Source organism: Molothrus aeneus, chromosome 24 (genome assembly GCF_037042795.1).
Source record: "Molothrus aeneus isolate 106 chromosome 24, BPBGC_Maene_1.0, whole genome shotgun sequence".
In the NCBI taxonomy this organism is placed as follows: domain Eukaryota; kingdom Metazoa; phylum Chordata; class Aves; order Passeriformes; family Icteridae; genus Molothrus; species Molothrus aeneus.
The window spans coordinates 3,917,476-3,944,272 of NC_089669.1; the positions used below are offsets into that span (position 1 = coordinate 3,917,476).

Consider the following 26,797-nt stretch of genomic DNA (forward strand, 5'->3'; position numbering starts at 1 on the left):
TGGCAAAATCCTGCTGAGGGATGTTGGTAAAAACCTGAATGTGCACCAAGATTCACAGGATTCACAGAATCACTGAGATGGAAGAGACCTTAGAGATCATCGAGCCCAACCCAGCCCCAACCCCTCAACTGAGCCCTGGCCCCCAGTGCCACATCCAGGCTTTGTTAAACACCCCCAGGGATGGGGACTCCACCACCTCCCCGGGCAGAACATTCCAGAACTTTATCACCCTTTCTGTGAAACACTTTTTCCTGATACCCAACCTAACTTTCCCTCGAGGCTGTGTGCTCTGGTTGTGTCAGTGCCTGGAGACAGAGCCCAGCCCCAGCTGAGCACAGGCACCTTTCAGGAGCTGCAGAGTGACGGGGGCAGCCCTGAGTCTCCTTTGCTCCAGGCTGAGCACCCCCAGCTCCCTCAGGGGTCCCTCACTCACAGGGTTTGTGTTCCCAGCCCCTCCTGATGGGGAGCACAAGCCTGGAGTTTGTTACTCCTGTGGTGCATTCCAATTATTTTTAATTATTGTAGTGACAGGACGGGAGGGAAGAGCTTCAAACTGGAAGGGAGAAGGGTTAGATTGGATATCAGGGAAAAATTCTTCACTGAGGGTGGGGAGGCCCTGGCACAGCTGTGGCTGCCCCTGGATCCCTGACGTGTCCAAGGCCAGGCTGGTGGAGTTTGGAGCCACCTGGGGCAGTGGAAGGTGTCCCTGCCATGGCTGTGTGAACCAAAGAGGAGAATTTTGCCCCAAATTATGTTTTTTTTAAGCATCAGCGAGCAGGCTCAGAGTGCCAGTGCTCTGATTACAAAAATCTGATGGTTTTTGTAAGCTCAGTGGCACAGGCCAGGCAAGGAGGGACTGGTGGCAGCTCAGGATTTGTTTTCTTTCCTCTTGTCAAATTACCCTAATGAGCTTTGCCAACACTTTTTGGGACAGCCACGTGCACAGATCCTCAGCAACACCTTTCCCTCTGAAGACTGCTCTCTTCACTTGGATTTTGGGTGTAAAACCCAGGAATAAACTCACATTCTTGTGTCACAGACATCTTTTATGAAAAATCCTTTCCTTGGGATTTTTTCTCCTGAGAAGCTGAGAGGCCTCAGAAACAAAATGTAACCAATGGTTATCTGCTGCTGTGGGATGCAACAGGTGCATCTGGGATTGGGCTCATGTGGTTGTTTTTAATTAATGACCAATCACAGCCCGGCTGTCTCGGACTCTCTGGTCAGTCACAAGATTTTATCATTGCATTTCTTTTCTATTCCTTGCAAGCCTTCTGATGAAATATTTTCTTCTATTATTTTAGTATAGTTTTAATATATCAATATATATTGATATATTAAATATATCATATATTTACGATATATGATATATATATCATATATCATATATCGTATAATATAGTATAATATAGTATGATATAATATAATACAGTATGATATAATATAGTATAATATAATATGGTATAATATAGTATAATATTATATGATATAATATAGTATAATATAATATAATATAATATAATATAATATAATATAATATAATATAATATAATATAATATAATATAATATAATATAATATAATATAATATAATTATAATATATCTATTATCTATATAATATATTACTATTATATATATATATATAATATATATAATTATATATCATATATCATATATCGTTTAATATAGTATAATATAGTATGATATAATATAGTATAATATAGTATAATACGATGTGATATCATTAATATAATATAATATAATATAATATAATATAATATAATATAATATAATATAATATAATATAATATAATAATCAGCCTTCTGAAACGTGGAGTCACGATTCTCATCTCTTCCCTCATCCTGGGACCCCTGTGAGCACCACCACACTCTTGACTCATATTCCTGTGCTCCCATCCCTCTCTCTGCAGGTTTATAGGGGAATGATAATTGTGATTTCCTGGGTGCGAGATGCAGGCAGAGACATCTGGGCAAAGCTGAACTTATAAGGAGCGGCAGGAGAGTTTGGGATTGTTGGCACCAGCAGCTTTTCCCCCGCCTCTCTCAGACAGGGGGATTTAAATAATTGCTCCTGAAGTGTGCTCCGGCTCGCTCCCTTTGTCTGCGGGGATGGAATTGCTGCCCGAATTAAGTCTGTCCATTCTTAAACGCTGAGAGGAGCTCTCTAAAGCCAGGGAGAGGCAGGGCCAGCCCTGGCGGAGGAGCAGAGCCATGTAAGGGTTTGCGTTCCTCCCGCCCGCTCGGAAGCTCTGGAATTCGGCTCTACAAGCGCAGCGCTGAACCCGGGATTGATGTGCTGGGCTGGAGGGAGGAAGGCAGAGACCGGGATTACAATAATTAAGTGTAATTAAGCATAGCCGAGAAGGGGTTGAGAGCAATGCAGCACGTGCCTGATTAACCCCTAGAAAGGGCTGCTGGAGGTGTGGCGTAACACAATCCGGGCTGGATTTAATAGGTATTAAATAAAAATTAAAAATAATTAATTAAATTTAAAAAAAAATTAATTTTTTAAAATTTTTGAAATTTAAAATGAAACATTTTTAAAATTTTAATTTTTAAAAAAATGTTTAAATTTAAACATTTAAAAATTAAAAAAAAAATTTCAAATTTTTTTAAATTTTTAAACATTTTTATTTTATAAAAATTATATTTATAAATATATTAATAAATCTATTTTATAAATATTTCTATTTATTTAGTATAAATATAAGATAAAAATATATTTAGAAATATATTTATATTTTATTTTATAATTTCCATTTCAATTGTGGCAACACCTCATCTGCACTGTGAGGTGTCGGCACAATTAAAATGGAAATTATAAATGTGAGCAAGGGGCTCTCCAGATGAGAAATGACACAGCCAGGTCTTGCCCTGGGTGGTTTTTTTCTCCACAGCTGCTGAGGACATGGAAATGCAGGAACTCATAACCCAGAAGCTGCTGGCAGAGTGGAGTTCAGCTGCCGTGGCCTTCAAGGGCTTTGTGGTGGGCACCCATGTGAGCATGATCTTGTAGGGCAGGGAAAAGAGCTGGGAAAATCATTCCCAGCCTGCCACCCTCAGCAGGAGCCTCAGAGCTCAAAGTGGGTGGAAAACGAGAGGAAGACAGAAGAGGGATTTAATTTAATCCTGTGCCAGGTCTGACCAAGAATGCCCGAGGTCCTTGGCCGTGTCCTGCCCTGGCCGGGGCTCTGCAGGGCAGGGCCACCTCCCTGTGACCCTGTCCCGTGTCCTGCCCCTGCCACAGCCCCCTGGGACAGCAGCAGCAGCCCCAGGAGCTGCCAGGCTCTCCAGCAGGTGCTAATGATGGATGGCATACATGGAATTATATGTGAGGTGTGAGCAGCCAGCCATCAAACAGGAAAGGTCGTGCAAGTAATTTACACCAGAGCTGCTCTGCTCCCAGAGCCACAAACACAGATAAATTCAGGCAGGCAAGGAGAGGGGGATGATTTTTATTATCTGAGGCTGACTCTGAGACAGGAGATCCCCCTGGATCCCCTGCACAATTCCCTTTGTTGCTGTTTTAAATCAGGTAGGCAAGGAGAGTGGGGTGATTTTTTTTTTTTCTTGTTTGAGGCTTGGATCCCTTGGATCCCTTGGATCCCCTGCACAATTCCCTTGTGTCTGTTTTAAATTCAGGCAGACAAGGAGAGAGGGATGATTTTTTTATCTGAGGCTGACTCTCTGAGACAGGAGCTGCAGATCCCCTTGGATCCCCTGCCCAATTCCCTTCCCTGCCGTTTTAAATTCAGGCAGGCAAGCAGAATGGGATGATTTTTTTTTGTTTGAGGCTGACTCTCTGAGACAGGAGCTGCAGATCCTCCTTGGATCCCTTGCACAATCCCCTTCATTTTAAATACAGGCAGGCAAGGAGAGAGGGATGATTTTTATTATCTGAGGCTGACTCTGAGACAGGAGCTGCAGCTCCCCTGCACAATTCCCACAATTTCCCTGCTGCTGTTTTCCTGTGTGGAGCTCAGCCCCTGGCATGGTTTGGGCTGGATGCTGTCGAGTTCTTTCTGAACCAGGACAGACAGAGGCTGGAGCTGGGCAGCTCCTGCAGCTCCTCAGGCTTCTGAAGGAGCCTGGAGAAGTGTGCTGCCCACCTTTTTATGCTCTGTTTCTTCTTTGGATGAGATAAAAGTGGAAGCAATGAGGGTGGCTCAAGGTGATTTTTCCTCCTTGCTGGACGTGCCCCACAGCCCCTCACAAGCACAGGGCCCTGGGAGGGGGGAGCTGTGTTCTCCAGCACTTCTCAGACATTTGCAGCCTGGTGATCTCCAACAATGCCCATTTAACGTGGGCACTGCTGGGGCACAGGGGGCTGGGCAGGCTGGCAGTGCCAGCTGATTGCTGGGGCTGTGTGTGGTCAGAGGGGGTGGGCAGAGGGAAGCTGCTGGTTATTTTGGGAGGTGCAGGAGGGGAGCAAACAGGCCCAGCTTTCATTTTCCAGCCAGCTGGTGCTGATTCAGGAGGGTTTAGCAGTGCCAGCTGCGTGGAGCTGAGCTGTCACAGCCTGGCCACAGCGTGTCACCTCCCTGGCCACCTCATTCCTCATCAGGGGCACTGGCTGTGCTTCCAGGAGGAGAAAAAGGTGACAGGAGAGGTAAGAGAGGATCTCCAAGCTGGATTTTCTTCTCCTTTTCCCCTGTCTAACAATCACATGCTTTGCTAGAACTATTTCCAGGTCCCTCTTCAGCACTGGCAGGACTGAGTGTGGTCCTTTGACACATCCTCATGTGGTGGGAAATGCACCAGAGTGACACAAACCTTTTTAAATATTCTTTGATGATTTATTTTTCCCATATTAAACTAAACTCAGAACTTCATGCATCGCCTGCACTGCTGGGTCTGGACAAATTGGCCTTTTTGAGCTGCTGCTTTCTCAGGTTCTGGTCTCGTTCCACAGCCCTTTCTGGCAGTGTCACAGAAAGATCTTTTACCTTCCCACGGGGCCACAACAAAAGCAGCTTTTGGTGGGCCCAGTTTCATTCCTTTCCCTGTTTCCAGCCTCCCTGATGCCATGTGTAGAGCTCTCCCCACGTGGCACTGCCAGGGCATTGAGTGCCACCAGCAGCAGGGCTGGCAGCTGTGGGGGGTGGGAGCTTTGTCCCTGCTCTGCCCCAGCCACGGGGTGACCCTGTGCTGCATCCTGTGCTCGCAGGGAGGATATTTTATATGGACACTTCAGTCGGGCCATCCTCCCTGTTTTCTGTCTGCTGACCTTGGAGTTTGCTCTGCCCTCCTGGTTCCTGCCCCTGCAGGGGCCTGTGGGCACAATCCTGGCTCCTGAGGGTGCTTCTGAAACAGCCCAAACCGTTCCTGACTCCCTTTCCCTGTCCACAAGGCGCAAAAACAGCCGGAAAGGGACTAGAACACAGCAAGGTCAGTGATGTCTCCCAAATATTGGGATACACCTGGTTCCAGCCTGTCCCTGCACCCTGCTGGCTCTGCTTTGTGCTATATCCAGCATTTCCTCACCCACCTCAGCATCCCAAAGCCTGTGGTACATGAAGGGATGTGAGGATGCTGCAGGGAGCCCCAGACCTCCACTGAGCCATCCTGCTGCCACTTGCAGCCTGTGGATGCTCCAGGAGCTCACATCCCAAGGAAAAACCTCTTTACAACAAATCTCTCACACTCCCCCCCAAAAAAACACCAAAAAACCCCTAAACAAACACCAAAAAAAGTGATTTACATCTTGGTACATAAAGTGAGGATGCTGCAGGGAGCCCCAGACCTCCATGGAGCCATCCTGCTGCCACTTGCAGCATCTGGATGTTCTGAGGAGCTCACATCCCAAGGAAAAACCTCTTTACAACAAATCTCCCACACCCAAAAAAAGAACCACCAAAAAAACCCTGAAGAAACAACCAAAAAAGAGAGTCCCATCTTGGTACATAAAGTGAGAATGCTGCAGGGAGCCCCAGACCTCCATGGAGCCATCCTGCTGCCACTTGCAGCCTCTGGATACTCCAGGAGCTCACATCCCAAGGAAAATCCTCTTTACAACAAATCTCTCCCACCCAAAAAAACCCCAACCAAAAAAACCCTGAACAAACACCAAAAAAAGTGATTTACATCTTGGTACATAAAGTGAGGATGCTGCAGGAAGCCCCAAACTTCTACTGAGCCATCCTGCTGCCACTTGCAGCCCTTAGATGCTCTGGGAAGCTCACATCCCAAGGAAAATCCTCTTTACAACAGATCTCTCACACTCCCCCCCAAAAAAACACCAAAAACCCCCTAAACAAACACCAAAAAAAGTGATTTACATCTTGGTACATAAAGTGAGGATGCTGCTGGGAGCCCCAAACCTCTACTGATGCTGCCACTTGCAGCCTGTGGATGCTCCAGGAGCTCACATCCCAAGGAAAATCCTCTTTACAACAAATCTCCCCCACCCAAAAAAAAGAACCACCAAAAAACCCCTGAACAAACACCCAAAAAGAGGGAGTCCCAGCAGAGCTGGTGCCGTTGCTGTGTTCGCAGTTGCCACACACACGGGTTTATTTCTGGCGGCCCCGCGTGCCAGCTCGGGGCTGTGCAATGCAACCCCGAGCACCGGGGCGGCTCCGCAGCTGCTGCCCTGACCCGGCCGCTTTCAGCCCCTGGCCCGAGGGGTTTCCAGCCTGGGCAGGAGCTGGAAAAGGACCCTGAGGTGCCACCTCTGCCCTGGCTCAGAGGTGTGAAATACAAAGCTGTGCTTGGTGTCAGGTACAAACGGGCAATGCGTGTATTTGTGATCGTGATGTGTGTGGAGACCAACCATGGGACAGTTGCGAATTCTAATAATAACTGAGGAAAGTAAAGCATGGAAGAAGGCCTTTGAACCCATCTTTTGTTTGTAGTTAACCTTAGTTGATTTAGGAGCATTGGAATTAAAGTGTTAAGGATGTTGCTCTTTGCTTGTAGTTAATCCTTAAAGAGCTCTGCAATAATAACCTTTTGAAGTATAATTTTGGAATATTACTTGTATCCTTGAAACTATAGCTTTGGAATATATATATAAAGGAAACATGCTTATCTCACACCTTAATAAAGCAGTGAAAAGCAGCTTGAGAAAGGAAGATGAACATCAACTCAAGGATTTATGGTTTCAACCAAGGGAAGCTGGACATCACTGTTATGAGATTTATAGTCCTTGCAATTAAAAGGTGGACCCACATCTGGAGAGCTGGACCTCACCACATGGGATTCTTCTTTCTTCTTTTGGAAACCAGACCAGCACCATCTGGGGATGCTCCTTTTGGGATACATCCTGAGAAAAACTAAATCACAATAGTGTATAGAATTGTGACGTAAAAAATTGGGAATAGAAAACTGCTGAGAAAGCTGATGAGTACCCCTATAAATACCTGTAAGCCTCAACTATGGGTGTGCAGCTGGAGGGAAAACTTCCCCCACTGTACCCAGCGCTGTATTGCTCATACTTTACCATATGAATTAATAAATTGCTGCTTGAATATTGGCCTAGTCAAGCTTCTTATTTACAACAAAGGGAACCATCCTGGTTCTCCCCACAGCACACATTCCCAAGGGAATGGGGTCAGAGGAGGGTTAGGCTGAACTTTCTGAACCTTCTGGATATCAGAAGGTTCTTCCCCAGAGGGTGGTGGGGGTCCACATGCACCCACTGCCCTTCCCACTCTCCCCACAGCTTCACACAGCAGAGGAAGAGCTACCATGTGGGGTCCAGCATGGGAAAAAAGCACCAGATTTTGCTCCCTTTTTCTCAAAAAACAAACAAACAAAAAACAAACAAACAAAAAACAAACAAACAAAAAACAACCCCCCCCCCCAAAAAAAAATCCCAAAAACAAAACAACAAAAAATCCCAAACAAACCAACTCACAAAGCCCTCTATGAACACCAAAGCCAGCAGCAGTGACCTCCAATTCTCAGCCAGGAGAAAAATCATCCAGATGAGAATGGAAACTGATTTTTTTCCTCCTTGCACTCCCTTTTCCACGAGGGAACAGTCACTGGCTGGCAGCAGGCTCAGCCTTTACGTGACAGCAGTGGCTGATCCATGAACGTGCTCTCCATGGCAAGTAATAAACCAGACTGTTATTTGATTTTAGCAGAGTTACCAGGAAAAAATACACCACGAAGATGAGGGTAATGGTCATTAAGGCTCTGTGCATCCTGTTCTTCTCCCTGGGTGGATCTGTGGGAGCACGAGGCTGGTGAAAAGCTACCCCACTTTAAAAAATGATAATTCCTTTAAATAATCTTTTTAGGAGAGGGGTAATAGAGTTGAAAAGATGCTGTTGATCACCATTACAACTATCGATGCCACCTGTAAAGCAACAGAAGGACTGAAATAAGCTCAGGAGGCAGCACTGGAAGTTGCACCGAGGTTTTTTTCCAGCTCAGCTCCCGCAGCTGCTCCGCTCTCCCAGGAAGCGGCTGCATCCCAGTGCCTGGAAGTGATCCTTGTGCACGGCCTGCAAATCTATTTATAAAGCACTGTGGGATCCTTCAGGATGAAAGGAGCTATTCTAACCCGCGTTCATTTCCCAAAAACGCAACCACAAACTTTCTCACGCTGCTCCGCCCAGGACGAGGCTGAGAAATCTCATTTTTCCGGACACCCTCTGTGCCAGCGGGGCACGGGGTGGGTCCGGCTGGCAGCACCAGCCCCTTGCCAGGGATATTCACCCCGGGCAGCGCCGATCTGCGGCAGCAGGGGATGGAGCGGTGCCCCTTGGCAGCCGGTGGGAAGAGGCAGCAGCTCCAGGCCGGGATTCCCGGCGGGGATTAACACCCGGCGCTGCTGACATTCCCGGGCTGACACACAGAGCCCATGATTGTGAGACATGTCAGGAAATACTGCTCGGGATTAGAGCTGTCTGCCCGCTGGCCATGAGGATTTTCCTGCCCCTTTCCCGGCCAGGCCGGTGCCTGGCACAGAGCACAGGGCAGGGGACACAGCGCTGGACTCAGCCGGACCTCAGGGACAAACCAGCGTGTCCTGGGTGTCCACCTCAATCAGTGACCCCCATCCAGTGAGGGTTTAGCACAAGAACACTAAACCCACACCAAATCCCCCAGCACTGACCTCTCACTCTGCTTTTCAGTTTCAGGATTTTTCCACCTGAAACTGGAAAGTGGATGCTGATTCATTGCCCACCAGATGATGCCAAATGTACTTCCCCGAGTCACAGTCACAAATACCACCACTCACAAACACAGACATGTCCAGGCCCTGAAATAATTGGCTTTTAAAGGGATGGAGCCCAGCTGACAGGTGAAACCACAGATCCCAAACCAGGAAAAACCCAAGGCACAGGCTGGGGCAAAGGGACCTGGTTTTAAGGCCAGCACTGCTGTCCCTGGCTGTCCCTGGCTGGGGCAGGGGACACAGCGCTGTCCCTGGACTCAGCCAGACCTAAGGGACAAACCAGCGTGTCCTGGGTGTCCACCTCAATCAGTGACCCCCATCCAGCGAGGGTTTAGCACAAGAACACTAAACCCACACCAAATCCCCCAGCACTGACCCCTCACTCTGCTTTTCCCAACACAAGGATTTTTCCACCTGAAACTGGAAAGTGGATGCTGATTCATTGCCCACCAGATGATGCCAAATGTACTTCCCCGAGTCACAGTCACAAAAACCACCACTCACAAATACAGACATGTCCAGGCCCTGAAATAATTGGCTTTTAAAGGGATGGAGCCCAGCTGACAGGTGAAACCACAGATCCCACACCGGGACAAACCCAAGGCTGGGGCAAAGGGTTTAAGGCCTGGTTTTAAGGCCAGCACTGCTGTCCCTGGCTGGCAGGTGACCCCCTGCCACAGAGGGGTGACAAGGTAAGGCCCTGGAGCAGGAGGAGGCTCTTCCAGCCTGGCACAGCCCCCTGAGCCCTGTGTGTGCCACCTCCCAGAGCCCTTCTCTCTGCTGGCATCCACACATAACCCAAATCCCCCCGCTCTGCCAGCAGAGAGGAGGCATCTGTGTGACAAGATTATGGAGATTAGCCCCATTAGCATAAGCAGCTCCTGGGCTGGCCCTAATCCAGAGGGACAGATGCAGCCCATGCTGCTGGCCCTAAGGAACTGTGGCAGCTGGGGGACACCATTGTCACCCATGTCCCTGGGTCAGGGGGGGCACTGTGAGCCAGCAGGGAGCCACAGAGCCCCCCAGCTCAGCCCAGCCCCTGCAGCGGGCTGGCCACACGGGGGCAGGGGGCTGGGGACAATCGGGGGGGGCAGTGACCCTGCCCCACCAGAACAGCCCTGGATGAGGGGTTTGGGGACAATCTGAGGGGTGGCCGTGACCCTGCCCCACCAGAACAGCCCTGGATGAGGGATCTGGGGACAATCCAAGGGGTGGCCGTGACCCTGCCCCACCAGCACAGCCCTGGGTGAGGGGACAGTCTGAGAGGGGGCAGTGAGCACACACCTGGATGAGGGGTTTGGGGACAATCCGAGGGGTGGCAGTGACCCCACCCCACCAGAACAGTCTTGGGTCGTGGTCTGGGGACAATCTAAGGGGTGGCAGCGACCCCACCCCGGCAGCGCAGCCCTGGATGAGGGTTTGGGGACAATCAAGGGGTGGCAGCGACCCCACCCCGGCAGCGCAGCCCTGGATGAGGGTTTGGGGACAATCCGAGGGGTGGCAGTGACCCCACCCCACCAGAACAGTCTTGGGTCGTGGTTTGGGGACAATCCGAGGGGTGGCAGTGACCCCAGCCCAGTAGCGCAGCCCTGGATGAGGGTCTGGGGACAATCAAGGGGTGGCAGTGACCCCACCCCACCAGAACAGTTTTGGGTCGTGGTTTGAGGACAATCAAGGGGTGGCAGTGAGGGATTTGGGACAATCAAGGGGTGGCAGTGACCCCACCCCGGCTCCCACCCCGCACAGGAGCAGCGGGGCTGGCAGGGCTTTACCGGGCCTTTACTCGGAAATATTCACTTGAATATTTGCGCAAAGCCGATCACAAACCGGGCATTTTTCCCACCAGCATCCGCGTTCTTTCATTCCGTGCCCGATAACGACACCGGAGCCCCCGCGCCGCTCCCGTCCCGCGGCCCCGGGCGCAGCGGGACCCGGCGGGGCCCGGGGGCCACCTCGTGGCGGCTCCGGCGATGAGCTCCGAGCCGGGCAGGGAGCCCCGACACCCTGGAACAGGGACCTGGCTCCCCTTTATCCCCTCTGCACCATAGATTGGATCATTTTGGGGAAATCTCCCTAATTCTGCATCACCGATGCTCTGCTGCTCAGGTTTGCTGTAAGGGGCACAGGAATTAAATTTTTATTTAAATTAAATATTTATGGTCACGCTGGGCCTTCTCTTGCCATGGTTATTTCTTTAATAAATTCTTTATTTCTTAATAAATTCACACCGAAGGGCTCATTGCTTCCCAGTGGCCCCAGCAGAAGATTGTCATTGTAATTACCTTGTGAAAGGTGAAATGATGGACAGAAACATCTGTCCCCATGACATGAATTTTAGAGCAGAAAGCTTAAGTTTATCAGCAAGCACAACTTGAAACAGAGCAAGGACAAACTCCCTGCAAGCATCAGATTTACCTCAGAAATTAGGGTAAATTAAAAGGTGCTGAAGAGGCTTGGTGACAGGAAAAGAGGGAATGGTTTTAAATTAGAAGATGGGATGTTTATATTGGATATTGGGAAGAAATTCTTCCCTGTGAGGGTGGGGAGGCCCTGGCACAGAGCAGCTGTGGCTGCCCCATCCCTGGGAGTGTCCAAGGCCAGGCTGGAGCCACCTGGGTTAGGAAAAGCTGTCCCTGCCATGGAGGGGTGGAACTGGATGAGCTTTAGTCATCCAACCCAAACCCTGCCACGATTCTGTGATTAATTGAAGTGGTTTCCTGACCCCCCAGCCTGCAGGCAGAGGGAAGTGGGGCTCTGCTGCTCCAGCTCCAGGAGCCAGCCCAGCCCTGGCCTCGGGTGAGCAACCAAGGAGGACTCCATGGGAAAGCCAGGACCCGAGGCTCCCAAACTGTGCCTCCTCTGGGCTGCTGTTTATCTTTGAAATAGCTGAAGGCTCGGGTTACAAAGCAAATATGAATGAAACGAAAGGAAACGGAGCAACGAAATGGGTCAGTCATTTTCCTTTGACCAGATTCCTCAGTGGAGAAAAAAAACTTGGCTTTTAAAAGGCTCCTTTCCTCAGACGTGCTGAGACCAGCCCGAGCAAGGGGACGCCAAAGCTGGGAAAACCCCACAGAGCAGCAGCTTTGATCTGTTCTTGCAGGGTCTGTAGGATTTAACTCCCACCCCCAAAAACCCCTTGTTGGCTGGGGTGAAGGGTGCAGGATCTGGGAGATGCTGCAAGGCCCAGAATGAATCCATCCTCCAAGTGGGAAATGTGGTGGTGTTCACAAGGGCCCCAGGACGAGGGAAGAGATGAGAATCTTGACTCCATGTTTCAGAAGGCTGATTTATTATTTTATGATACATACTAAAAGAAAATGATATATTATAACTATACGAAAAGAATAGAAGAAAGGATTTCACCAGAAGGCTTGAAAGGAATAGAAAGGAATGATAATAAAATCTTGTGACTGCTCACAGCTTTGACAGGGGTGGCTGTCATTGGTCACCAAGTAAAAACAATTTCACACGCTGGGTAAACAATTCTCTAAATCACATTTCAAAGCAGCAAAACATGGAGAAGCTGAAGAAGCTTCTCAGGAGAAAAGATCTTAATGAAAGGATTTTTCATAAAATATGTCCGTGACAGGGAAATCTCACAGCCAACGCTCAGCCAGGAGCGGGGGAAGGCTCTGCTGCTCTCCAGGTTTCTCAGGGAAACTCAGGACTCAGTGAGAGGCACGGGGAGCTCGACAAGAGTTTTATTTATAAAGCTGCCAGCGCCTGGTGTAGGTTTACTCACTCTCCCATCTGGTGACTGTCACTGCCACCTCCTGACAGACGCTCAGTCTCTTGCTGCTAATGACGTACTTTGATTAGCTGGATGTGCTGCTTCACCCAGCTATTGATCAGCCACTGCCTGTGTAAAACTGGGAGCAGTTTGGTTGGCTTGATTAAAAAACCCAAGAGGATTTTATCGATCTCAGAAGGTGCTGAGGTGGCAGAGGTGGAGCAGATGGCTCCTGCTGCGGGGTGGCCTTGCCTGTGTGTGGGGACACTCAGAGGCCGCAGCGTGCCCTTCCCTGTCCTGCTCTTCGCTGTCCTGTCCCTTTTTAGGACCTGGATTCTTCTTTCTTGTGGTGGCAGCTGCTTGTGGAGGACACGGTGTAGATCCTGTGCACCATGATGTTCCTTCATCCCTTCCCCAGGGCGCACTCCCTGCCTTTTGTGGGACAGCTGGGCGACAGGGATGGACGTCAAAAAACACCTATGTCAAAAAACACGTGTTCTTTACTTAGAAAACAGGGATTATCAGTGTGCCCTTTATATCCATAAATGAAATACCTTGATTTCCTGTGGCAATCTAGCAGAAGGAATGCTCACTGTGTTTTAGTGGATGTCAGGCAGCTCAAGGTTGCACCTGGGTGTGGATCTCTTCTCTTTTAGCCTCATCTTTGTTGGATTCTGGGATGAACACGGACATAGGAGTTAATTTGTTATCATCAGGACATGGCTGATGATATCAGGCTGACATCAGGCTTTTCTCTTTTGGACTTGCTTCCCATCTCCTAACACTCTCTGTGCTGTGGTGTTGGTTACACCTCTTGCCTTCCTGGGCAGGAGAAGTGGCTGTAGATGGAGTGATGGTGGATGAGGTGTTGGGCAGCAGCAGTCAGCCACCCTCAGAGCAGCCCTTTGTCACCTCAGGATGCTCTTGGGGCAGCGAGATGCCAGGCACGGGTGGAAGCTGTTATTGGTTGAATTGTGCAATCACAGAATGGTGGAAGCTGTTACTGGTTGAATTGTGCAGTCACAGAATGGTTTGGGTCGGAGGGGACATTAAAGATCATCCCATTCCACCCGTGCCATGGGCAGGGACACCTTCACTATCCCAGCTTGCTCCAACCTGGCCTGGGACACTTCCAGGGATGGGGCATCCACAGCTTCTCTGGGCACCCTGTGCCAGGGCCACCCCAACCTCACAGGGAAGATTTTTTCCCTTAATATCCAGCCTAAACCTTCTCTCTTCCAACCTGACCCCATTCCCCCCTCTCCTGTCGCTCCAAGCTTTTCCCCACATCCTTTCCTGTTCTCACCGGAGGGTCACCGGGAACACCGCGACCTGTTGCCATCCCACCGCCGGCTCCAGGGCACCGGGGACACCGGCGGTGGCGGGACCGGCGGTCTCGGTACCCCTGGGGGACCAACATCCCCCGGCTCCCCTCGGGCAGCGGCGGGGCCGGGGGTCTCCGGCGCCCCTCGGGCAGCGGCGGGGCCGGTCCGGCGGGCGCAGGCTCAGCCCCGGGGCCGCCCCGCCCCGTCCCTCCCCCGGCGGCGGCCGGGGCGCTGACATCAGAGCCGGGCCGGCGGGAGGAGGAGGAGGAGGACGAGGAGGAGGAGGAGCCGCCGCCGCACCGGAGCCATCGCTCTTGTCGGGGCCGGGGCGCACCGGCGGGGGGCGGCGGCGGCGGCGCTGCTGCTTCACCCCCCGCACCCCCGGCCCATCCCGCACGGCCCGCGGGGCTCCTCCGCCCTCCCTCCCGCTCGGTGGAGCCTTCCCGGAGCCCTCCCCGAGCCCGCCCGGAGCCCGCCCGGTGCCCGCCATGCTCTCCGGGGCGCCGCCGCCGCCCGCCGGCTTCCCCAGCCCGGCCCCGCCGCCGCAGCCGCCGCCGCCGCCGCCGCCCGCCGCTCCCCCGCACGGGCCGCCGCCGTTCCCGGGCAAGGGCGGCCTGCAGATCCGGAAGAATGCCATCACGGACGACTACAAGGTCACCACGCAAGTGCTGGGGCTCGGCATCAACGGGAAAGTTTTGGAGATCTTCAGTAAGAAGAGCGGCGAGAAGTTCGCGCTCAAGGTGCGCGGGGAGCGGGCACCGGGAGCGGCAGCGGCAGCGGGGGGGACGCGGGGACCGCGCGGGCGCTCGGCCGGGAGGGGCCGGGCGGCGGCAGCGGCGCTGTGACAGTGATGGAAGGTGGCTGCTGCCGGGGGAAGGGGGTCCCGCCGGGGCCATGGGCGGCAGCGGGGCCGGCCGGACAATGAGCTGCCGCCCGCCCCTCCGGCCGCGCTTTAATCTCGTTTTTTTCCCCCCTCTTTACGAGCAGCGAGACGCGGCTTTCCTGCTTTGTAGCTGGAAATGACATCTTCGTAGCCCGAAGGGGCTGGTGGGGGTAGGAATGGAGAGGAGACCGTGGCCTGGCTGGGATCCCCCCCGTGGGATGCGCATCTTGGGATGCATCCCCGAGGTGGGGGACACTCCGCGGAACGTGGGGTTCCCTCCGTGCTGTGTGGTGTGAGCACCCCCAGCTGCTCGCTGTCCCCGTTCCGTGTCCCCTCCCGGCTCTAACACCGAGCGGCTGTCGTGCCCCGCTTCCCACCGCGGATATTTCAGCGTTACGATGTTACCCCCTTGTCCCTAACTTGCTTCTCCTTGACAGGCGTGGATAAACAGTGGCTACAAGGTGTGTTTGAGCCCGCTCTAGGTGATGGGGCCCCTCTCCTTGTTTTAAAACGAGGTTTTTGAGCAAAGAGGAGAGCGTGTCTCCCTCTTTGGGAAGGCTCCTGGCACGCCGGGTGAGGCGGGAGCAAGGCTGGCTGCTCGGTGGGAGCGCCGTGTTCTCCAGCATCCGTGCAATTTGCGCCCACACATGAGCTGTTCCAATCCTTGGCGTTACCCCGAGAACTGGGAGGGCTAAAAACACCCCACCTAAACCCATAACCCTCACCTAAATCTCTAACTCCCACCTGAACCCATAACCTCACTTCTTTTGTGTTTAGAGTTGCCCCTTTGTTGGTGTCTGGGGTTCCTAACATGTGTGAGGGAATGAAGGTGGGGCTTTGGGGGTACAAGTTGTGCTGCAGAGGTGGTGGGGTGCTCAAGGTACGGTCTGAATGTCTGTGGTTAAGGAATTAGGCTCAGTTAGGTGCTAGAAGTTTGGATTTTCCTTCAGAAATGCCAAAGACGCCGCTCGTGAGGCGCCCTGTGTTGTACTCCGGGGTGACATTGTGTTGTCATCTCATTGGGTTGAAAATTAGCGAAATCCTCTTCTGTTTTGACAGACGGGCTCCTCCTCGCCTCTGAAGTTGAGTCACATATTTAAAGCACAGATCCCAGCACTTCCCTCTTGCAGCCCTGAAAGAGGAAGGATGGAGGAGGAGGAGGAGGAGGCCGGAGCTTCCTCTGCCCGCCCTGCCTGGGGCACGGGACTGGTGCTGTCACCCTGCCCGTGCCACAGCGAGGGGTCAGGGTTGGTGGCACGGTGTCACACGGGTCCCCTGGCTTGTTGAAAACCTCCTGGAGTGCAGGGCTGGGGTGTAGGAGGGTGACACAGCGTGGCTCATGCGGGGCGAGGAATATTCGACACTCAGTCTCTTGTAGGAAAAGGGATTGTCTTGCCTGTCCCCTGTCCTGGCCTCTCCTGGCGTCCCTGACGGGGAGGGACGAGTTCAGCTGAGTGGTTGGACGTGTCCCTGGCTTCTCAAAGAGCAGCACAGCTGCTACTGTAAGTGATTCCCTCCAGCACCTCCCAAACTGCTACGCTGGGAGTTTGGGCTCTGGGACGGACCCAGGGGTGCTCGTCCTGCCCTCATGATGTGAGATACCCTGGCTTGCTCCATTGGGATATTTGGGCTGAGCTGCAGAGCCCAAGCTTGGTGTGGGTGACTGCCTCAGACATGATGTGTGCTGACTCCGTTCCCTCCTCGGTATGCAGCCGGGCTGACGTCTCTGCTAGAGACCTGTGGGGAGGTATTTGGGTCCAAATTACTCATGGGCTGCAGCAGAGTGGAAAGATGACCTAAAGCAGGATCCACAGAAGTGATTGCATCGAGTTGTCATGTTTCAGATGATGCTTAAAAGAATCCTGATGGCCCATGGCCAGGAGCCACAGCTGAAATCTGTCTGCTGCCTGCTTTGGTTGTGCAGTGAACCTTTCCATTTGGAGTGTCATTCTTTAGGTTTGCTGTTCCAAAATCTTGTATAACAATGCAATCCTTCACTGGAGGATGAGACACAGTTGTGTCCCTCCCTGATATGAATGGGGTTTTCTGGTCATGTTGTGCTTCCTCTTGGGTCACAAGCCACTGTTGTGTTGTTAAAGCTCTTCCTCCCAAATCAAGAGGTGGTTTTGGTAAAGGTTTTGCTGAGAGTCACTTTGCTGAAGAGAACTTTTCAGTGCTCCAAGAGAGTTTGAGCTTGGGGAAAGTGTTCTAGCAGCAGTGAAAACATAAGGGCCAATTTTCTTCTCCTTTCAGAGCAACAGTCCATGGCAGAGACACATCATTAAATAAAACGCTGCTCTGTGAGAGTTAATAAATGGTAGTTCTGCTTGCTGTGTAGCACCTGGGTGAAAACAAGAGATTCCTCTACTTTTCCTATAGATTCTTGTTCATCTTTCTGTTTCCCACCCCCAATTTTATTGTGTTTTTTTGGTACCTGAAGCCTGGCATCCCTGAATTACCTGGTGTGAAGCAGCCGGGGATGGTCCCAGTCGCCCGTGCCCTGACCCTGTTTGAAGCAGGATGATCTGCTGGGAACAGAAAGCCTGGGGAGAGGTGATGAATGGAGCTGAAATGCCTGGTTCCTTACCCCTTTCTTCCTTGTGCCTTGGTGTGATTTATTAGTAGGCAAAATTAGGCTTGTAATTTCTGTGGAGGCTGCTGTATGTAGGTCACTGCTGGCCTGGCTTGGCAGGGTTGGCTGTGGTCAGGCTGCAGTGGTGGGGCTGGGAGCAAGGGCTCTTTGCCTGCTGCAAATTCCACTTTTAAGACTAATCTTTGGGCTGGCTGCCTTAATTCCAGGAGGAAATGGCAGCTGAGCCAGGCTGGAGAGTGGGGACTGGTGTTTCAGGTGATGAGTTTTTGGAGTTTTTCTCTGCTGTGTTCATTGCATGATGGAGCCCTTTGCCGAGCAGGTTTCCTTTAAAATAAATGAACAAACCTCGCTGCTGACTTCACCTTCAAAGCAGGAGATCCTCCCCTGGACTGGTGAGCTTTGGAAGGGCTGGAGGAGCTCAGGGCTGTGGAGGCTGCTGGTGGATGTTTTTCTGCAGCATCCTTGGTGCTTCGGGGCGTGTTTGCGAAACTCTGCCTCGCTCTTGGCCTCATCTGATAACCCATGAGTGATGGCTCCCCTGATGGAGAAGGAGGAAGGAGGATGGTGCTTGTGGTTTGCTGTTCTGGGAAGGTGCCTGGTGTGGAATTAGGGCAGGCAGCTCGGAGCTGATGGCTGAGTGAGTGCATGAGTGAGTTGGTGTAGCCAGAGCACCCCGTGGCCCTCCAAAAATCCATCTGGGAAAACAGCCCTGAAGTGAGGGAGTAGATGGAGATCCTGGGCTTGTGCTCATGGGGAACAGCTTGCTGTGTCTGCTCTTCTTCTGTCCCTCTCTCAGTGATGTTTTTTAATTAGCTCTGCCATGTATTTTATGTAATCACAAATGTCTTCGCTGTGGCCTTCTGTGCGAGATGTGGTTGAAAAGCTGTGGAAACTGCAGTGACATCACTGGGACTTTTCCAGAGCTGTGGTTTATTATCTCATTGACCAAAGGAGTCTACTGACTTGGGGTTTGAATTTGTTTAAACCATTTAGGATTTGCCATAATCTCTGTTAAACACTTCACATGTTCTGAGCAGTCAGAACTGGGACTGTGATGGGCTGATAAGGCCCAGGAGCAGGGGTTTTCTCTTTGGTACGTGCTCAGGAAGTGGTGGGGCTCTTCCTCTCATTAATGATCTAATGCCATCAGCCATGGGTCTTGCAAAAGACGTTTCCCATGTTTTCAGGGGCGGGGAACTGAGGTGCAGTGATTTACTGAACATCAGGGGCAGCACCAGGCTGAGGAGCTGAGCTGGATGAGAGCACAGCCCCTGGGTGTGTGATTTAATAGCCAAATACCACCAGGTAAAACCATGGCTTTGCCATTCACACTGAGCCCTGCTGGCCTTTGGCAAGATTAGTGCTGTCTGTGCCATCACTTCCACACACAGAGCAGGAAAACCTCAGTTACAGGGCAGTGCTGGTTTGTGGGGCTGTGGAGGTGATAGCTGTGCCTTGAGCAGTGAGTGATGCAGAGCAGAGGCTGGGCTTGGCCATGCTCTGAAAGAACCAAAACCATGTGTAAATAATGCCAGAAATGAAATGATACCTGAAATGATACCTGAAATGATACCTGAAATGATACCTGAAATGATACCAGAAATGATACTGAAATAATAAGTGAAGTTTGCAGCCTGAGAGCCAGATCTCCTGGCACGTTTGGTGGGCGCAGGTGATGAAAACTCCTGGAAGGCTCCTGCTGAGGAAGCCTGAAGGATGGAGTTGGTGCCTTCTCTCCTCACAGACAGCTCTGGGGTGTGCTGTGCTGTCTGATGAGATGGAGGAGCTCTTGCTGGGCTGCAGGGTGGTGCAGGTACGTGGGAGGCATCTGGAGGAGTGAATGGAAGTGGCCATAGGAGCAGCATCACTGCAGCTTTATGATCAGCCATCTCCTCAGCCTCCCTGCTGGCCTCCTGTGCCCCACACCAGGCTGCTTGGCTCTTTTCAAACCCATCCTTTCCCTGTGGTTTTGCTGTCTGCTGAGGAGCTGAGAGGGAAGATCCCTGTTCTTCAGAAAGCCTTTGCTGCTGCTCCAGCCCCTGACCTGCAGACAGCCCTGGCTGCAGCACCCAGGCTCCTCTCCAAGCACAACTGGCCCCGCTCGTCTGGCCTCAAGTTGCAGCATTCAGGCAGCATGACCTCACCTCCTGGTTTCCAAGAATAACGTGCTGCCTCCCCTGCTGCCTCCCCTGCTGCCTCCCCTGCTGCCTCCCCTGGGCTCTGCTGGGGCTGCCTGCGGGGCCAGGGTGGCTGACACAGCCTGGCATGGGCCAGCTCCAGGGCTCTGCCTTGTGCCAGGTGTCCCAGGTATCCCTGTGCCCACCCAAGGTGTCTGCCTTGTGCCAGGTGTCTCAGGTAGCCCTGTGCCCACCCCATGGCTCTGCCTTGTGCCAGGTGTCTCAGGTATCCCTGTGCCCACCCCATGGCTCTGGTTTGTGCCAGGTGTCCCAGGTATTCCTGTGCCCACCCAAGGTGTCTGCCTTGTGCCAGGTGTCTCAGGTATCCCTGTGCCCACCCCATGGCTCTGGTTTGTGCCAGGTTCCCCAGGTAGCCCTGTGCCCACCCTGTGCCCACTCCAGGTGTCTGGTTTGTGCCAGGTGTCCCAGGTATTCCTGTGCCCACCCCAGGTGTCTGCCTTGTGCCAGGTGCCCCAGGTAGCCCCATGCCTACCCCATGGCTCTGGTTTGTGCCAGGTGTCTCAGGTAGCCCTGTGCCCACCCAGACCTGCTCCAGGGCTCTGACTTGTGCCAGGTTCCCCAGGTATCCCCGTGCCCACCCTGTGCCCACCCCATGGCTCTGCCTTGTGCCAGGTGTCTCAGGTATCCCTGTGCCCACCCCATGGCTCTGCCTTGTGCCAGGTGTCTCAGGTATCCCCGTGCCCACCCCATGGCTCTGCCTTGTGCCAGGTGTCTCAGGTATCCCTGTGCCCACCCCATGGCTCTGCCTTGTGCCAGGTGTCTCAGGTATCCCCGTGCCCACCCCATGGCTCTGCCTTGTGCCAGGTGTCTCAGGTATCCCCGTGCCCAACCCCATGGCTCTGGTTTGTGCCAGGTGTCCCAGGTATCCCCATGCCCACCCCATGGCTCTGGTTTGTGCCAGGTGTCCCTGTGCCCACCCCATGGCTCTGCCTTGTGCCAGGTGTCTCAGGTAGCCCTGTGCCCACCCTGTGCTCACCCCATGGCTCTGCCTTGTGCCAGGTGTCCCAGGTGTCCCCGTGCCCACCCCAGGCTGCCCAGCTCCTCTGTGGCTGCAGAGGTGAGGCAGCAGCTGGGGAAGGCTCTTCAGGACCTGGCTGACCTTGCAGGCCGATTTCAGAAGAGGCAGAGTTTGAAGCAGGACCAGGGCGATCCCTCCACCAGCTCCAGAGGCTGGCATGGGAATGCAGCTTGGCCTGACCACTCCCCAGAAAACCAGTTTGGAGCCTGGGCAGTCACACTGAGTCAGCATCGTGGTCATCTCTGGGGCTGGCAGTGTGGAGTTTACCAGAACCCTGAGGTCTGTGTCCTGTGACCGTGCTCACAGGGGTCCCAGGATGAGGGAGGAGACGAGGATCTGACTCCATGTTTCAGAAGGCTTGATTTGTTATTTTATGACATATATTATATTAAAACTATACTCAAAGCATAGAAGAAAGGATTTCATCAGAAGGCTGGCTAAGAATAGAAAAAGAAGGAATGATAACAAAGGGTTTGTGTCTAGGACAGAGAGTCTGAGCCAGCCGGGCTGTGATTGGCCATTAATTAGAAACAACCACATGAGCCCAATCCCAGATGCACCTGTTGCATCCCACAGCAGCAGATAACCATTGGTTACATTTTGTTCCTGAGGCCTCTCAGCTTCTCAGGAGGAAGAATCCTAAGGAAAGGATTTTCCATAAAAGGTGTCCCACTGAAGGTGGGTCCCATCCTCATTGCTGCAAGGTGCAAAGAACCAGCCAGGTCTGGTGGGAGGTGTCCCTGCCCACGGTGGGGGGGTTGGAAGGAGATGACCCTCAAGGTCCCTTCCAACCAAACCATTTTGTGACTCTCTGAAAATATGATGTATAAAATATCTTTTCCTTTCAGCTCTGGCTGGCACAGGGCTGTGAGTGTGCCCAGAGCCTTGGGGTTCATTTTGGGGAGAGCTCTCAGCTCAGTGCCCATTCCCCAAAGGAAATGGATGGGAAGCAGAATGCAGGGGTTGGAGCAAGAGCAGGTCTGAATGCAGAGAGCCTTAACAGCCTTTTAAACTGTTCTGCCTTTGTACCCCGTGGCTGAGTCATTTCAAAGATTTCAGCCTTTTAAGATCCTACCAATTTGAGGTGGGGATTGCAGTGGCTGGCAGGTTTAATGGCTGCATTAACTCACTGCTCCTTTGTGGCCTGGGGAGGGGACTGAGGCACCCAGTCCCTGAGTGCTGCTGGACCTGAGATGAGCTGAAATGAAAAGTTTTGCTGGAGGTGCTGTGAAGCACAAAAATGTCACGTGGAGAGCATCACTGGGAGGGAGACAGGATCTACTCTGAGAGCTCCCCTGTGGCTCCATCTTCACTCTGGTGCTGCTGAGGAGGATGCACAGAATTCACAGAATTCTCAGAATCACTGGGTTGGAAGAGACTTTCAAGAGTCCAACCCAGCCCCAACACCTCAACTAAACCCTGGCACCCAGTGCCACATCCAGGCTTTGTTAAAGTCACCCAGGGATGGTGAGTTCCCCTTTCCTTTTCCCTTTCCTTTTCCCTTTCCTTTTCCCTTTCCTTTTCCCTTTCCTTTTCCCTTTCCTTTTCCCTTTCCTTTTCCCTTTCCTTTTCCCTTTCCTTTTCCCTTTCCTTTTCCCTTTCCTTTTCCCTTTCCTTTCCCCTTTCCTTTCCCCTTTCCTTTCCCCTTTCCTTTCCCCTTTCCTTTCCCCTTTCCTTTCCCCTTTCCTTTCCCCTTTCCTTTCCCCTTTCCTTTCCCCTTTCCTTTCCCCTTTCCTTTCCCCTTTCCTTTCCCCTTTCCTTTCCCCTTTCCTTTCCCCTTTCCTTTCCCCTTTCCTTTCCCCTTTCCCTTTCCCGTTTTTTTCCTTTCTTTTTTCTTTTCTTTTCCACCCCCAGGGATGATGACTCCACCACCTCCCTGGGCAGCCATTCCAGAACTTTATCACCCTTTCTGTAAAAAACTTTTCCCTGCTCTCCAGCCTGTATTTCCCTTGGTGCAGCTCGAGGCTGTGTGCTCTGGTTGTGTCAGTGCCTGGAGACAGAGCCCAGCCCCAGCTGAGCACAGGCACCTTTCAGGAGCTGCAGAGTGATGGGGGCAGCCCTGAGTCTCCTTTGCTCCAGGCTGAGCACCCCCAGCTCCCTCAGGGCTTCCTCACTCACAGGGTTTGTGTTCCCAGCCCCTCCTGATGGGGAGCAGAAGCCTGGAGTTTGTTACTCCTGTGGTGCATTCCAATTACTGTTAATTATTGCAGTGACAGGACAGGATGGTGGCATCTCCTTGTGGATAAGGACCTTCCCTCAGTGCAGTGCCCAAGTGCCCTGTGCCATGGGGAGGGCAGGTGAGCTCTGTGGCCCAGGGTTTGCTGGCACAGCCTTTGCTGTCATGTGTAATGAGATTATTCAGGCCCTTGGCGTCAGGGCCACACGTGGCTCCCGCCCTGCAAGCTGCAGCCTAAACCAGAGATAAAGTCCAAAATCCAAACCCAGATCTGAATGTTCCTGGGGCTCCCAGCCAGGCTGGGGCTTTGCTGCTCTGCTCTTGGTGTCCTTATCCGGTTTGGCCTGCACTGGGGATCAGGGGAGCCGTGGATTAATTTCCTTTGTCACCATAATTAAGTTTGCTGCTTTGTGCCCTTGGCTGCAGGTGGGTGCCTGCTTTGAGCTCAGCCTTTCTGAGCTCAGCTCTGTTGGCCCCAGGAGATGGGGGTCAGGCAGGTTTGGGGTCATTGTGTGCCTCACACTAAACCTGGGTCATGGCAGGCTGGGAATCCCAGAGTAGATCCTGTGTCCCCTTCCCAGTGATGCTTTGGGATTTCTGTGGTTGAGATGACCCCAAGGTATTAGAAAATCTTTTTTTTCCCAGCCCTGTGGCCAAAGAAGAAGTCAAGATTTGTCAGTTCTGCTTTTCAAGGTTGTTTATTTTTTTCTTATCTATTAAATTCTTGGTCTGACCTGCTCAGATCTGTCTGGCAGGTTGGGTTGTGGCCCAGTCCCTGCCCTTGGGGTGGTGTTGGCTTTTTATACTAAAAACTACCTGTACTTTATTTACAATGATTTTCCAATAGCTATCACCTATGTTAGACAGTCTGTCTCTACTCTAAACCAATCCAAAAGTGTCATCATCCCAGCAGAAGATGGAGGACAAGAAGAAGGAGAAGAAGGACAGGACATGCCCACATTCCTCCATTTTGCCTCTTGAACCCCCATTATAAAAACCCCAAAATTCTACTTTTCCACCCAGTGATAAATTCACTATCATTCTATTCAAACCCTTGTGGCTTGTAACTCCTCACACAAAGTTGGGAATTGTTTCCAATTTGGTTAAAATCAAAGGCACAGGTGTTTTTGACTCTGTGCCAAGGTCTCTGAGCCCCTTGCCATGGTCTGGAATCACCCAGGGCAGTCAGAGGAATTTCCTGGGCTCTGACAGAGTCCTGGCTATCTCCACCAGGCTGGGGCAAAAGCAGATGCAATCAGGTCCAAACAAACCCAGAAGTATGTGTGTTATGCTCAGCTTAGTCTGACAGGAGCAGTAAATAAAATCAGGAGCAGGGGAGGTGTGTGGTAGCAGGGATGGTTTTGAATTCCAGCAGCAGTGAGCCTGCTGGCACTCCCAGCTCAGTGTTAGGAACAGCTCAAACTATTCTATTCTATTCTATTCTTATTCTTATTCTTATTCTTATTCCTATTCTTATTCTTATTCCTATTCTATTTCTATTCTATTTCTAATTCTATTCTATTCTATTCCTATTCCTATTCCTATTCCTATTCCTATTCTATTCATGGTGACTCCACCACCTCCCTGGGCAGCCATTCCAGAACTTTATCACCCTTTCTGTAAAAAACTTTTCCCTGCTCTCCAGCCTGTATTTCCCTTGGTGCAGCTCGAGGCTGTGTGCTCTGGTTGTGTCAGTGCCTGGAGACAGAGCCCAGCCCCAGCTGAGCACAGGCACCTTTCAGGAGCTGCAGAGTGACGGGGGCAGCCCTGAGTCTCCTTTGCTCCAGGCTGAGCACCCCCAGCTCCCTCAGGGCTTCCTCACTCACAGGGTTTGTGTTCCCAGCCCCTCCTGATGGGGAGCAGAAGCCTGGAGTTTGTTACTCCTGTGGTGTATTCCAATTATTCTATTCTATTCTATTCTATTCTATTCTATTTAGTGAACAGACCACTGTGGATGTCACTGAGCTGTCACCACGGCTCTGGGACTCAGTGTGGCTCCCAGAGCTGGGCTGAAGGAGCCACTGTCACCTGTGGCAGCCTCCTCTTGTCCCCTGGGGCTCTGGTGTGTCTCCCTCTTCCTCTTGGGCCATTTCCCAGCCTCTCTGTGCTGGGCAGATTTGCTGGAGCAGCCCCGGGCAGGCAGCTCTGGGAAGAGGCTCTGGGAAGGGAGGGCTTGCCAGGAAGTTTAAACTCAGGTTATCTCCTGGAAGGCATCAGAGCTGTGAATTTGGCATTTTGGGCTGGTCACCTCCCGTGCCTCGGGCAGGGCAGTGCTGGCATGGGCACAGGGCTGTTCTGGGCAGCCTGGAGGTGTTGCAGCCCTTGCTGGGCATCTGCCCAAGCTCCTGGAGACAACACCTGCCCCTTGCTGGCCCACAAGCTTGGAGCAGGCTTGGGAAGCCTTTTGTTTTTGTCCTCAGAGTTTCCCCTGTGCAGCCCTGGGGGAGCAGCACGCTGAGATCTCCTCTCCACCCCCTCCCACCCTGCTTGTTCCACCTCAGAGCTCAGGCTCCCGGTCTCCTGTCACAGACACATCTTTTATGGAAAATCCTTTCCTTAGGATTCTTCCTCCTGAGAAGCTGAGAGGCCTCAGGAACAAAATGTAACCAATGGTTATCTGCTGCTGTGGGATGCAACAGGTGCATCTGGGATTGGTTTCATGGGGTTGTTTCTAATTAATGGCCAATCACAGCCCAGCTGGCTCTGACTCTCTGTCCTAGACACAAACCCTTTGTTATCATTCCTTCTTTTTCTATTCTTAGCCAGCCTTCTGATGAAATCCTTTCTTCTATGCTTTGAGTATAGTTTTAATATAATATATGTCATAAAATAATAAATCAGCCTTCTGAAACATGGAGTCAGATCCTCATCTCTTCCCTCATCCTGGGACCCCTGTGAGCACGGTCACAGGACACAGACCTCAGGGTTCTGTTAAACTCTCTGTCCTAGATAGAAGCTTTTGTTATCATTCTTTCCTATTCTATTCTTAACTAGCCTTCTGATGAAATCCTTTCTTCTAATCTTTGAGTATAGTTTTAATGTAATATATATCATAAAATAATAAATCAGCCTTCTGAAACATGAAGTCAGATCCTCGTCTCTTCCCTCATCCTCAGACCCCTGTGAGCACAGTCACAATCCCTTGTGGTAAGGAGGAGTTGCTGTAAAGAACAGCCCTGCCAGGACATGAGATGTTCCCTGGGTGCTGGGATTCAGCTCCAGGTCCCTGGGAGTTTTTGGAAGTGTCCTGGTGGTCCCAGCTGCTTGCTGCTGGAGGAGACAGCCAGCCCTGCAATGCTGGGCTGATGAAAGCTGGGTGAGGAAGATGATGAGGAGGTTCTGAATGGGTTAAAATGGGTTGGGTGCTGCTGAGCAGCAGCTCGGGCTGGGTGGGAGCCAGAGCTGCTTTTTCCTGGGAGCTGTAGAGCAACTCTGAGGTTCTGCCTCTGCCACAGTCTGGGGGGGCTGTGGGAGATGATGTTTGAGTGTCTCAGTGCAGAGCTTTGGGGTGATATTCCCATTTCTGGAGGAGCTGCAGGTCAGGCATGGCCCTGTGGCTGCAGCTAATGACAGCAAGGAGAGGTTTAGGAAGCCCAGGGCATCCCTTGAGCTCAGTTTTGCCAGGCTCTGGCAGCAAGGGCAGCGTGTTCTTAGCAGGTCAGGCACCTCTGGCTTTAACCAAAACATTCCTTTCATGTTTCCTTCTCCTCAAAGACTGCC

General features: G+C 51.9%; 1 protein-coding gene and 1 long non-coding RNA gene across 2 annotated transcripts in view; one reads left to right on the top strand and one right to left on the bottom strand.

The window, feature by feature from the left end:
• Nucleotides 1–12,420: 12,420 nt before the first annotated feature.
• LOC136566373 (uncharacterized) lies at nt 12,421–14,368 on the bottom strand. Its single transcript, XR_010785012.1, has 3 exons — nt 14,191–14,368; nt 13,439–13,558; nt 12,421–13,361 (listed from the first exon to the last, which is right to left on the bottom strand). It is a non-coding gene; the product is annotated as an uncharacterized lncRNA (long non-coding RNA).
• Nucleotides 14,369–14,682: 314 nt separating this feature from the next.
• MAPKAPK2 (MAPK activated protein kinase 2) overlaps nt 14,683–26,797 on the top strand; it is a 39,265-nt gene continuing 27,150 nt past the window's right edge. Inside the window, exon 1 of the mRNA XM_066565455.1 lies at nt 14,683–14,949. Within this exon, the coding sequence (XP_066421552.1) occupies nt 14,698–14,949 (252 nt within the window). The 5' untranslated portion in view covers nt 14,683–14,697. The remainder of the gene's footprint in view (nt 14,950–26,797) is intronic.